The sequence below is a fragment of the Hydra viridissima genome, unplaced genomic scaffold, assembly GCF_058129835.1.
Source record: "Hydra viridissima isolate aposymbiotic clone 2 unplaced genomic scaffold, HvirCarnegie_v1 scaffold_18, whole genome shotgun sequence".
Taxonomy (NCBI): Eukaryota; Metazoa; Cnidaria; class Hydrozoa; order Anthoathecata; family Hydridae; genus Hydra; species Hydra viridissima.
The window spans coordinates 2,301,583-2,315,223 of NW_028324317.1; the positions used below are offsets into that span (position 1 = coordinate 2,301,583).

Consider the following 13,641-nt stretch of genomic DNA (forward strand, 5'->3'; position numbering starts at 1 on the left):
GGGTTTCAGATGAAATGGTCGTGAATTTTGATCGGAATGAGTTTTATAGTAGTGACCCCTGGTGACTCTTCAGTTGCACCGGTTATAATAGGTTCCCCTTCGGATGCTTCTTTGTTATCCGTTACATTTACACTTGGCTGTAAAACACAGTAAATCGTTATAACTCTATGTTAACTAATGCAGTTTAAGCTACAATGACACCACGTTACCTGAACGTCTGTTATGATACTTCGTTGTTATCCATGTTTGTAATGAAAACCACTCCTTCCAATACATTCAACACTAACTGGTTGAGTGTTGTCAAACTATTTACTCTATTATAATTTATGTATTATGTTTGTTGTTTGTCTCTATTATAATTTATGTATTATACTTTTCGAAGTGTCTTCGTAGAGCGCAATGCGCTCTACGTAGCCATAAGCTGCTCAGAGCGCAATATTGTACACGCATGCGCAATTATTTTATTAAAACAGTGCGATTTATATTTCACAATAAAGCTGGTTGGATAGGCGGTTAAATCGAAATGAAAAATTATCTACAAGAGAAACATTTTGTGCAATTTATAAAGTAAATGTTTTAGATTAGAACATCCTATAGCCATCAAAATACAACGATAACATTTATTTGGAGAGTCAATAATTTCATCAGTTCAATGCAGTGTTTATTTGAATGAAATGTTTTAGATAAGTTCTAAGCAATCCATTATGGCTTGCCAGCATTTATCTAAAATAATCATGAATTCATTTGAGAAAAACATTCTAGTTCATATGCATAAGTAAACTAAGGTAACCTTTTTAGTTTATAGTTGTCTCTAGATTACATGCAGACATCATAGATATCTACATGTAATTTTATGTGTTCTTGTTTTTATATATAGGAGAAAAACTTGTGAATTAATAATATTTTTTTATATTATAAACTATATAAAGTATTTATTTTTTGTTTTGAAATAAACATAAATTCACTATTTTTTAAAATAATTATAACAATATGATTTTCCAAAGAAAAAACAAGATAATGAACCACATGGCTCATTATCTTGTTTTTTCTTTCAACCAAATTTGATTATCAATGACACAATTTTAGAAAATATTAAATTTAGTGCAGCTATTAGTAATAATAATAGCAATAATACATTTTTAATATATTTTGTTAAAGTTTCTTACAATAATGTAAATAAAAAGTAATAATTATAACTATAAATAATTAACTTTAATAAATATTTTATTGGTATAAATTGCAACAAAACTAATAGTTGAATATTTTGATGTAGATTGCTAAAATTATGGCATCGATAAATTCTAGTTCCTTTTCGGAGATTAAAGGAGTTCCATTGCTACCATTAGGGATTGGGGGATAGTTATAGATGGTTGTTACTTCTAAATTGTTGTTTGATGTTTGTATTATTGGAGTTGTTCCAATGGAAACCAGCTGTTTAGTAGACACTGTAGTCTCATGACCACTAGGAAATCTCACATAAACCTAATAAGGATTTGATTTGATGAGCTGAACCTCATTTACTGAATCTTCATATTTGCTTTGCATCACACACAACTTTGTAAATAATGATTTTAACACCATATCCTAGAAACTTGGGCACATGTGCAAAGACTAACAATATCTAAGTAGGAAAAAAAAAAATTACAAATAATTCTACATTCAAAACCAACAACAGTAAGCACCAAAATAGAATTTGCAATTAACTCTTTTTTTACCAACTATATATGGCCACTTTACAGTATTTTTTAATTGCACATGCTTGACTTTAAAATGCATAATATTTATTATATTTCGATCAAAGATAATGTTATATTTAGATTGAATTGATAGCCTTAAAATAAAATTGACACACACACATATATATTTGTAAAAAATAAGAGAATATACATTCTATTTTTTTAATATAAACAAGATAAAATTTTTTTTAAGTAAACCAATGAAAGATATTTGCTTACATTTATGTAGATTGCAAAATCTGTTTGAAATGCCAAAGTCTTGTACATAAACATTTTAGATCAATGCTGGCATACCATAATGGTTTGTCAGTACTAATCTTAAATATTATAAAATTTTGTGGCAACCAAATGTTGTTATCAATATCTAAAATAAGTGAAATTTTTTAATTTAATGTTTATAGTTCCACAATTGTGTGGCTTAGATAATACTACATTAAATGATTTCTTAAGGAATGGAAAATTTAAACTAAATATTTACAATTAGAAATTTTTAGAGTTCAAACTATCTTTGACTACATAAAGAGTTTATTTTCAAAATGTGGTATGAGCAACTTTGTTTTAATGTACCACTTTAAATATTGTTTACTTTACAAAGTAATTTTTATGCGATTTGCAATTCATTATTTTTTTAAAAATTTATAATAATTAATTTTTTTTTAAAGTTGTTTGTATTTGAAGTTACTTTTTATTATTATCTATTTGTTACTTTTTGCTTATACCACATCTTGAAAATAAACTCTTCACTTGTAGATGAGGATTTTATATAAGGGTTTTCCTTTTAAGCTATAATGAAACTTTATTGAAAAATGTTATATAAAAAACGAAAAAGTATTGCTATTATTAACTATTCTCTATTTATCTAATGCAAAATAAACATAGATGTAAATCATGTGTAGGCTTATCTCCTAAGCACACATCATGAAAATATCTGACACATTTGGTGCATTTCAACCATTTTGTTTTTAATGCCTTCCCTAAATTCTTATCAGGATGACACTTTTTGCAAAAACAACATTTCCTTTTTACTGTTTCTTTAGTTAATCCTAATGCTGTTTGGCCAGAACCCCTAGGTCTGCCTCTTTTAGCAACTTTAAGCGGTGGTTTAATAAGTTTTAACCTTTGGACATCTAAAGGTTTGTTTATCTGTTCTTGTTGAGACATACTTTCAGTCATAAAATTAATATGATTATCCTCAAATCCAGTGACTCCATCTTTTACACGATCATCAATGAATGGATTTTCATTATTTTTGTCAAAGAATTCTTTATCTTGATATTCATTCATAATTGTATTTTTATTAGAAGATTTCATAGGATCATTGTTTACTGAACTACCGGAACTACAAGGACCTACTACGAAGCTTTCAGATAAGATATAGGTTGTCTTACTACCTGATACTTGTTGATCTTCAATGAAAGTTTCAAATCTTTTGCCATAACTAACCATCTCTTCAAATTTATCTAATTGCTTTAGATAATAGTGGAATGTTTCTGTACCTAGTTCCACCATTTTGTTTACTAGCTTATCAGAGCAAAAAAGCAATTTTGGACATAAAGATCTTGATCTGAAAAGTCAAATATTTTATTTGATCAGGTTATATGATACTAAAAATTACTTTTTTCATAAGTCGTTTAAATATGTAACTTTAGGGTTTAAAAAAAAGCTTTTCACTGCATACTTTTTTGTCTTTCATTGCACAGCATTATTGTAGGATTTTATTTATTCATCCTATTTAAACAATTTAAATTTTAAAAAACCTTAAATTAAAGTTTTTTGTAAATTAAACTATACACAATGAAAAGCAGAACTTTAAAGACAGATTTACAAAATTAAATATATAAAAAATAGTACATTATTATTCATGTACAATAAAACAAATTTTAAAGATAAATATTTTTACCAATAACATGATTGTGTGTTTCTATCATTTGTTTAACAATTATCTTTGTTCTATCATTTGTTAAAGCAGCATAAATTTTTGCTGGACAGTTATTTTTGGATGATCTAAAATGACAACAACAGAAAAAATTTATTCAAAAACGCTCAAATGCTCTTGAATCTTCTAATTAATTCTTCTAATAATTATAGAATCTTCTAATAATTCCATGACCAAATAAAATTCAATGACATTTCCATGAATTCTATGACCAGTGGCCACCTTGTTTTTACAAGAACATTGTAAAGTATTTGTTCATTGAAATATATTTACAATATACGTAAGTTACAGTTAAGACTGCAAGCATTTATATAAGTGAAATATACCCTGAATTTCTTTTCCCTATTCCTTTGCTTGAATTGAATCCGCCATGTGTGCAAATTAAATTATAGTACACGTATTTAAACATTTCAGGATAAGGTCTTTGGTCGAGCTTGGTCTTAGTATTAGCTGTTACCGTTAGCTTGCAACCATGTTTAACCATGGGTTGGAATGTTTCATTACAGTGTATTTCAACTGCTCGAAAAAATTCATCCCAGGATAAGAAAGTATCATGAACTTTTAGCGACATTATTTTGAACAAAAAAATTATCGCAAAATGAAAGCAAATCAAATCAAAATTGTTCAAAACATCAACAAGATTTAGCGCATGCGTACAAAGTATTGCGCTCCGAGTAGCATATGGCTGCATAGAGCGCATTGCGCTCTAAGTAGCAACGGCCTATACTTTTTATACTTGTTTCCCTATGGTTCTGAGGGATCGATATATCATTGATATAAACCAATACAAAAATGCAACACTTTTAGTCGACTTAGTCGATTTTAAAAATGTGCTAGTCGATTTTGGTAGACTTAAAAATACGTCAATCGATTTAGTCAACAGTTGAATAATTTCATTGTTGTAGCAACACTAATTATTATCACTCCTAAAACAAACAAAGCAAAATAACAGAACAGAATCGTTGTATAAATAAAACTCTTGTTTATTGCTCTAAGATTTTTAATAAAATCTAACCTATGGCTTTGGGTGGATATTGTTGCAGAGCCCAACAACTGACTTCTGTTTTAAGAAAAAAAACTTCCTTTTTACTGTTTATTTGTGAATCAGCCTAAAGTCTGAATGATTTGATGTTCTTTTATATGGTTCATCTGTGTATTGATATAAGATAATGCAATCATCATTTCTTTTCAATATTTGTTAGCTTTTTTTTTTTTAACTTTAACTATAATTACTTTTTATTGAAATAATCAAAGTATTAGAAGCTAAACAAATTCTCAAAACTGATCATTTTATTATTTCACTTTCTTTTAATCTAATTTTTTTTTCAAAGGTTTATTTCATTAAATTGAACTTAATAGGTTTTGCAGCAAAAGTTTGCACAGATATAAATGAAGTATTAAAAGTTATAAATAAATATTAAAAGTTATAAATGCATAACAAATGTTTGGGTGAATTACACAACAACAGCATTACCATGGTTTTTGAAATAAAGTGAGCAGAAGTAGTACGAATTTTGCTAAAATACCATGTAAAATAAAATATATTTCTATTATCATTGCTGGAGACTTGGAGCTGGAGGGCTAATGCCTTTAAGAGTTCTTACAGTCCCTTATTACAGGTGTTTTCAAGAGCAGACTCATCAAAAGCAGTTTTAATTTAACATTGAAAAGATTTTTTTTTAGAAAATTAAATAGGGTGAGGTTGCTAATATTGTACCGATGCCTATATTGTACTTTTAACATAACTCGTTATTTTTACAACCCGCAAGAAATTTTTTAATTTATTTTTTATCTTCGCTGAATGAAATTAAGGAGTCAACTGTTTTTTTTTGTCATCCAACTGCATTAAGGCCAGAGTAAGCTCTTGTTGGTTTGTTATTGGAGATTTCTTATTTTAGGGATTTATGGCTAAGCGTATTTCACTTAAAAAAGCAGAAGATATGATTTGTTCAGTGTAATTATGTTAAAGCATAATTTATCTAAATTCAAAATAAATACCTAGAATTTAAAATATCTTATTTTTATTTGTCAAATTTTTTAATTAACTGAATGTCAGATTAGTTGCGTAAATTGTACCTCAAGGCATATCCTAAATTGTACCGACGCAACCATTCTGACCGCTAAAAAACGCGTGTAAAGTTTAAAAAGTTCTTTTTGAGATTCTAATTAGAGAAATATCCATACTTACAATGCGAACTTCACCACTTAAACAAAAAAAGAAAAATTTCAGTATTACTCTTGTATTGACAAGCAGTCCTTAAAAAGATCCACTCTCTAGTTCAGTTTTACCGATATGTCAAGGCTGGTGTCATGTTGACCGTGCAGGTGTTAATCAAAAACAGACACAATGTATCTGAAACTTTTGCCAAAAATAATGTTTTCATGTATTTTATTTTACAATATTTAGTGTGGTTGTTTTTAAAACAGATATAGTATATATTGTTTTACATTATTTAGTATAACTATCTTTAATACCTACCTTCCTCCTCTTTTCTAATCTTAGCTAACCCATTGGTAAACATACAATTTAAATAAAAATTTTATCATATGTGGTGATACCTGTTTTCGGCATTTTCCTCAAGAAAAAAAATTCAAGTCGCATAGAGCTTATTAACTAAAAAACTTCATTTCATTATATTATGGGGAGCTAGGTGTTATGTTATGTTATATCAGAATATTTCCAATTGCTGATTTTATAAAAACCATTCCTTTTAATCAGTTTTTTTAATTCCTTAAATATAAAATCATAAATTATTTTCGAAGTTGTAAAGTGTTTGAAATCAAGAAAGTGGTACAATATTGGATTACAATGGTACAATTAAGGATCTAGTTTCCTTAATTGTACTCTTAGCGCTATTTTTTAGTTTGATTCTTCGATACTTAACGCTTTTTAAATTTTGAGTTTTTTTAACATTTTTACAATAAACAATCCCTAAATTATGAAATCCAATTGAAAATCCATGTTTCCACTTATTTGATTGCCTACATGCTTTAATTTGGTCCTAGGGGGTACAATATTGGCAACCTTACCATATACTTTGCAGGCCTTGTTTTAAATCGTTACGCCTACAGTAGTGAACGAAAACTTTCAGCTTCGGCCGAAATTTCTGCCGAAGCCGAAACCAAATTTCTGCTTCAACAATTTTTTACTTTTCCTGTTTCGGCCGAAATTTCGGTTCAAACCACAACCGAAATGAACCGAAACTTTTATAAGATTATTTTTAAAGTCTAGATAACTTTTTTTTAATTTAGAGTGGGATCATGACGATTTCCTAATTTTAATCATTTGTTAGTAAATCAATTTTTAATTATAACAATTGTAGAAATTTTAATTGAAGTCACGTTTCATAATAGATTCAAGTTACTATTCTTAAATCATTCTTTAAATAAGTTAACATTTAAGTTAAGTAACCAAAATCAATAATTTAATCAAAGTTTCTCAGTGCTAAATTTTACAATGGAAAATAATCGAAAGAAAAGCTATTTGTGGAATCATTTTACCGTAACAGCTAGTGATTCCAAATACGCAACTTGCAATATCTGCAATTTGAAAATATCTCGTGGATCCCACAATCCAAAACTTCAATCACTTAGCGGACTTTCATCACATTTAAGAAGTCGGTACCCACAGCTTACTCTAAAAAATCTCCTAACTGAAAAAGCAATACTCACAACTACCGACAATCCTGAAAATATACCAACTTCAGATCAGCTTGAGCCTCTTACAATTAAAAAAAGAACAATACCTTTATTTGACATCAGATCAAAACGCCAGAGGACTGAAATGTTGCAACTTACAATGCCTGGCTGGGTTGACAATATCTCAAAAATTGATTCAAATTCCGAAGAAGGTCTTAAGTTTCATAGATCTATATTTGAAATGATTATCCTCGATTTTTACGCCATCATGCAGTTTTTACACCACACTTTGACATTAGAAGTGAGAAATACTACCGAAGCATGCTCAATCCAGCCTATGAAAAGATTAAGCTTGCAACGAAAGTTATGCTTAACGAAAAAAATGCTGAAACTATCTCCATCTCTCTGGACGCTTGGTCATCCTTTCATCATGAGTATTTGGGCATGATGGCACACTTCATTTCAGACAAATGGGAGCGAATCAAATTCTGCCTGTCATGTTCCAAGTTTGATGAAAAACATACTGCTTCAAACATTTTTCAAAGACTTGAGAATGTTGTGAAAGAGTGGGAGCTAAAGGACAAGATCACAGTCTGCTTAAGAGACAATGCTGCAAATATAAAAGCAGCTTTCAAAGAGCCACAGTGTGTTTACAAGTCTGCTCGGTGTCTAAATCATTCACTTCAACTAGTGATTAAAAAAGAACTTTTTTCACTCCAGAGTGCTGTAAACTTGATAGAAAAATGTCGAAAGCTTTGCACTCATGCTTCTTTTTCAAATTCCTTCTTTGCTGAGCTTTACAAACAACAAGAGGTTCAAATGAACAATTTTGACAGGCTCGGACTCAAAAATGATGTCCAACACGTTGGAATTCAACATATTACATGCTTGAAAGAATTCTGTACTTGAAATCAGCAATTGCTACCACGCTGCTAATCCGTCCTTCCAGCGGCATTGAGTTCACTGTACAGGATTGGAACCTGTGTGAAAAGCTGGTACACATCTTAGCGATTTTCGAAGAAGCCACCAAATTGCTCTCTGGAAAGGATGCTTGCATCAGTGCATGTATTCCAATTGTGAAAACTATCCTGAACTCATTCGAAGTTCCCTCTGATGACGAAGAAGTGATTGGCATGAAAAATGCTTTAAAGAAAGCAATGGAGGCACGTTTTTTTGACTTAGAAACCATTGATCATTTTGCAATAGCAACACTTCTTGATCCCAGATTCAAGCACCGCTTCTTTAGATCCCAAGAAGCCTTTCAAGCTGCAAAAAAACAAGTTCTTTTGGAATTAGACAGTTCCATTTTGAGCCAAAATGAAACAACTCCTGTGATGAAAACTAAGTTTATTGAGAACACTGGGTTTTCTTCAATGATGCAAAATATAATTGCACAGTCACAAAATACAAGGTCCAAAAATCCAACTTCCAAATTAGCAAAGGAAGTTTTAAACGAGTACTTAGAAAGCCCAACATCTTCATGCTGTTTAGAGTTTTGGAAAGAGTATGAAGAAAAAACAACATTAAAAGCAAAGTTTGGTTTGGCAAAAATGGCAAAGAGATTCCTTACACCTCCACCAACATCTACCGAAGTTGAAAGGTTGTTTTCAACTGCTGGAGACATTCTTTCAAATGAAAGAAACAGACTTTTGCCAGAAAACATGGAAAAAATTTTATTCTGTAGAGAAAATATTTCAATTGTTAACTTTAATTATTAAAATGTCTTGACATATTCTACTTTTTTTTTTGACATATTATAGTTTTTATCAAATTATGTTACATGGTGATTGCTTAGATATACGTAAAATAGTTTTTTTTGCTTTAACTCGGTGATCATTAAAGGTTCAGGGATTTTTAAAATTTTTTTTCAAATTTCAGCTGTTTCGGTTTCGGCTTCGGCCGAAATTTCGGCCGAAAATTCAATTTCGGTATCGGCTACGGCTTTACTGAACCGAAATTTCGGTACTTTCGGTTTCGGCTCAAATTTCGGTTTCGGTCGATCACTACATTTGGCTTCGCGTCTATAAAATCATAATGGATGACGCAGAAAATATTCAAAATAATGACGGTTATGGCAAAACGACATTCGGCCAGAACTCTGCAGAAGCCACAATCGGGCCAGTGTTGGCCTAATAACAAATGCCATCGCAATGGCGTACGACTACTCGTCAGAAGCATGCCAGACTCGGGCCTGCACTGGCCCGTTACTAATCTAGTCGTCACGGCGGGCGATGACTCGCCGGAATTCTGGCCCAGTGTCATAGGCTATCTGGGTAGCTCACTAGAAAAAATGCAGCAAGTTATAGCAAGTACTTTGAAAATATATAGTGGGTGGACTCAGCAAAACGCAAATTATAAATATCCGTAACTCACCTTTACCACCTAAGCGTAAATGGTTTACATGGTTATCTATGCATTCAATATCGAAGTAATTGTTACAAAAATACAAAATTATTTTTAAAAAGATAAAACGTTCCATCAACAGAGTGAGAGAATCTAGTGTTTCATACGAAAAAAGGTTTTTTTCAAGATGCAATACACATGCTTGATGTTATTTAAAATTATACCACTAAATCTTATGAAACTGAGAATTTTCGTAACTTTGAATGAAATGGAAAAAATAGAAAAGATTAAGTAATTTTATTACCGAGTTGAAAAAATACGAAATTTTTTTTTAGAATCAATTATTCGTGAACATTGGTTACAATACACAATCTGGAAAATATAATGAAGCTTAAATTTATTATCAAGTTGAGAAAATGCGAGCTGGTAATTTAGTAAATTAAAAAAAAAAGAAAAGATATTTCAGTAAAATCATTTGGTAGTTTTACTTAAAACAATTCGTAATACTACAATTAAAAGGCATAATCAATTCAGAATTAATTTCAAAAATGTTGTGTATGTTATATATCGTCGTTGTCACAAAAAGTCCAAAAAAATAATTTTTTACTAGACATACAAAAAAACTGTTTATTTTGTCAATATCATTTAATCAGCTATAAATCTTTGTGAATTCAATTTTCTTGTAACAATATTTGAAATATAATTAAGCAATTTTTTTTTCTTTCAATTTAGAAGTTATTTTTAAATTTTAGGCTGAAGTGATTTGCCTCAATAAATTTCGAAATTTTTTGACTTAAGTGGTTTGCTTGCAACAACGACGATATGTTCCTTCCCCTGACTTTTCTGAACCAATTGGTCTCCAGGATTTCTTACGGTTTGCACAATTATAAGGCCTGAGTTTTTAGTTCACCGCGTATAAACCTATGATGGGAATAATCTATCTTTTCAGCCCATAAAAATATCAGCAAATTAGAAAAGTAAACATGAAAGAACATTTTTTATGCCAATGTCAAAGGTGGGCACTCCCGATAAAAGTTCCGATAATCGATAATCGATAATTATCGGATTAAGAAAAAATTATCGATTATCGGACTAACCTAACTATCGGACTATCCATTATCGGACCGGCAAAGTTGAACTTCCGATAAAGCGATAATTATCGGATCAAAGAAAAATTATCGTAATAAAATTTTTTTTTAAACTATCGGACTAAATTATCGGACCGACTCAAAACTATCGGACTAAATTATCGGACAGACTCAAAACTATCTGACTTCTATTTTTTAAAATGTTCATATATTTAATATTTTGCATTTCAAAATTGGGGTATTTTTCACGAAAAAGACGACATTTAGACAGCCTTCCGCGGCATTCTTGGACAGGTTGCGCGTAATTTGAACAATTTATAATAGTAACTCCGCTCTCGCTGGGTCCTTGCTGCATTCATTTCATCGTTCTGAGTATCACCAGAAGAGTCTGAGTGTCTCTGTGCTTTTAACAGCAGTTAAGTCTGCTATTATTAAAATGGACAGATTTTTTATCCCTTCTACAAAACGGCCTTCTAGCGCCATGAGCCTAACTGATGAAGAGCAAATCTGTGAAGGCACTACCAGCCGGGAAGTCAGCCCGTTAACACAGGAAAATGTCGCTTCTTTAGCCAGGACTGACATATCCAGTCAGGGGGACAACCAGATTGCCCATAACAGCGGAACCAGCAGGACCAGCTTGTCCGAGCCCCTGCCCTTTGTCTTACAGTACATCAAATCCTACTTTGGACCAGGCAAAGGCAGTTTGAAGATGAAGTGCAAGGCCACAATGTGCAACAAGGAGATCAGCTACGCAGCGTCCTCTTACAACAACCTCAAGGTCCACTACAAAACACAGCACCCTCTGGATTATCCGGCCTTCGTTGCTGCCTTGAGCGCCAGCTCCAAGCGTGGCAGACACTCTTCTGGAGCAAGGTATATTTAATTTTAATAGTTACAGGTTTCTTTAATATAATATCTCCAGTATAAATGTATCTGATGTATAATATCTTCCGTATACAGGTATCTGTTGTATAATATCTTCAGTATACAGGTATCTGTTGTAAAAAAGACTTTAGTATACAGGTATCTGTTGTATAATATCTTCAGTATACAGGTATCTGTTATAAAATATCTTCAGTATACAGGTATCTGTTGTAAAATATCTTCAGTATACAGTTATCTGTTGTGTTGTATAATAACTTCAGTACACAGGTATCTGTTCAACAGATACCTGTGTACTGAAGTTATTATTCAACAAATACCTGTATACTGAAGATATTTTACAACAGATACCTGTATACTGAAGATATTTTACAACAGATGCCTTTGTACTGAAGTTATTATACAACAGATACCTGTATACAGAACATATTTTACAACAGATTCTGTTGTAAAATATGTTAAATGTTATATGATAAAAAATTTTTATCAGCAACTTCACATGTTTTATGTTACAGAATTTCCCATTTAATATGAAAAGGGAATAATTTTTTTCTGTACATGTTTGTAAAAAGGTTAGATTAAGAGCTGGATCCTTAACTTCGGATATGGATCTATATCAAAAAGTTTCAGATCTGGAACACTGATAGTAAGAAAGTCTCTTTAAATAGGTTTGTTGTAAATTTTTTCTTTTTTTTCAGTGACACTTCAGAAGGCGGGGTCCTTCCTCCTGCGAAGAAACAAAACAGCATCGAGTACGCTTTGAAAGAGAAACTTGACCAGAAAAAGGCCCTTAATCTCTACTATAACTTCTTCATCAAAGACATTGTGCCCGCTCACCTGACAGACTCTCCTGCCTTGAGGGATTTTTTGAAACTGCTGAATCCAAACTTCATTGTCCCTTCCAGGAGGAAGCTCAGCAGGGACATAGCCGTGAGAGGAGAGGAGGCCAAATGCATCCTGACCAATCTCCTGGCAAAAGTCAGCTATGTGGCGACCATAGCAGACAGCTGGAGCGCCCACAACAGGGCCTTTATTGGAATGACAGTGCATTATATCGACCCTGTCAACCTCGACAGAAAAAATGCTATCCTGGGCATAAAGGAGATAAAAGTCCAGCAAACTGGTGCCTACCTCGCCAGGGTCATGCTCGACCTGCACCAGGAGTTCGGCATCTCCACTAAGGTCATCAGCACAACAACTGACAATGGTGCTAACTATGTTGCCGCCTGCAAGATCCTGCTGGGTGGAGATGCAGAGAAGGGTAAAGAGGAGTTTGAAGAGGTAGGCTAATCGTTATTGTAAAAAAAAAAAAATTCAATAATTTAATTTTAAAGCTTCACTTTTGCTTATTGAACAGCCCAGATTGAGTAAGAAATGTTGCTAAAATGAAAAGATTTAATCAATTAAAATTTGATTAGTATTGGAATGATTTTAAGACAGGAATCTATATATTTGATAAAAAACCATACCCCCCCTTCCCCTTTGTGAACTTTTTTCCCATTTTATATTTAAAAAAATATATATTTGTGTATGGTTCTGGGACCATATTCCCCCTGCACCCGGGGTATTTCCCAATATATAGACCCCTGATTTAAGAAGAGCTCATCCAATAAGAAATTTATTTGAATGTGGATTTCATCCATTCTTTTCTTTTTGAAAGAAATAGATTAGTTTAAACTATTTTAAATGTTGTTATTACCATACATATTAGTTATTATTACCTTATTATTTATTTATTTTCTAATTCACTAATGAATTCAGGAGGATTGTGACCCTGACCTTGACTCTGATGAGGCTGTTGTCATGACCATCTTGGTGGAGGACCTCCTGGAGGAGTGGATGGATGATGAGGTCTGCAAAGAGCTGCCCAAGCACCGCCGCTGTGCAGCCCACACAGTCAACTTGATGGCAACATCAGACATTAGCAAGGTGATTTTTTACACTTAAGTTTTAATAGAATATTTTAAGTTAAGTTAAGTATTATTTAATTATTTGTTACTAACTCTAACTTATCAAT

At 31.8% G+C, this 13,641-nt stretch overlaps 2 protein-coding genes and 1 pseudogene across 3 annotated transcripts in view; 1 reads left to right on the plus strand and 2 right to left on the minus strand.

Moving 5' to 3' along the window:
• The window catches only part of LOC149876817 (uncharacterized), a 48,917-nt pseudogene that overhangs the window by 23,288 nt on the left and 11,988 nt on the right, over window positions 1–13,641 (plus strand). The gene's annotated exons all lie outside the window — the stretch shown is intronic.
• LOC149876821 (uncharacterized) lies at window positions 1,221–4,328 on the minus strand. The gene is made up of 4 exons (XM_090074934.1): window positions 3,999–4,328; window positions 3,637–3,740; window positions 1,956–2,100; window positions 1,221–1,621 (listed from the first exon to the last, which is right to left on the minus strand). The coding sequence occupies exons 1-3, from the start codon at window positions 4,241–4,243 to the stop codon at window positions 1,958–1,960; spliced, it is 492 nt and encodes a 163-aa protein (XP_089931060.1). The 5' UTR covers window positions 4,244–4,328; the 3' UTR covers window positions 1,221–1,621; window positions 1,956–1,957.
• Window positions 2,566–3,577, minus strand: LOC149876822 (uncharacterized). The gene has a single exon (XM_090074933.1). It carries the CDS (start codon window positions 3,243–3,245, stop codon window positions 2,592–2,594), a length of 654 nt encoding a protein of 217 aa, XP_089931059.1. The 5' UTR covers window positions 3,246–3,577; the 3' UTR covers window positions 2,566–2,591.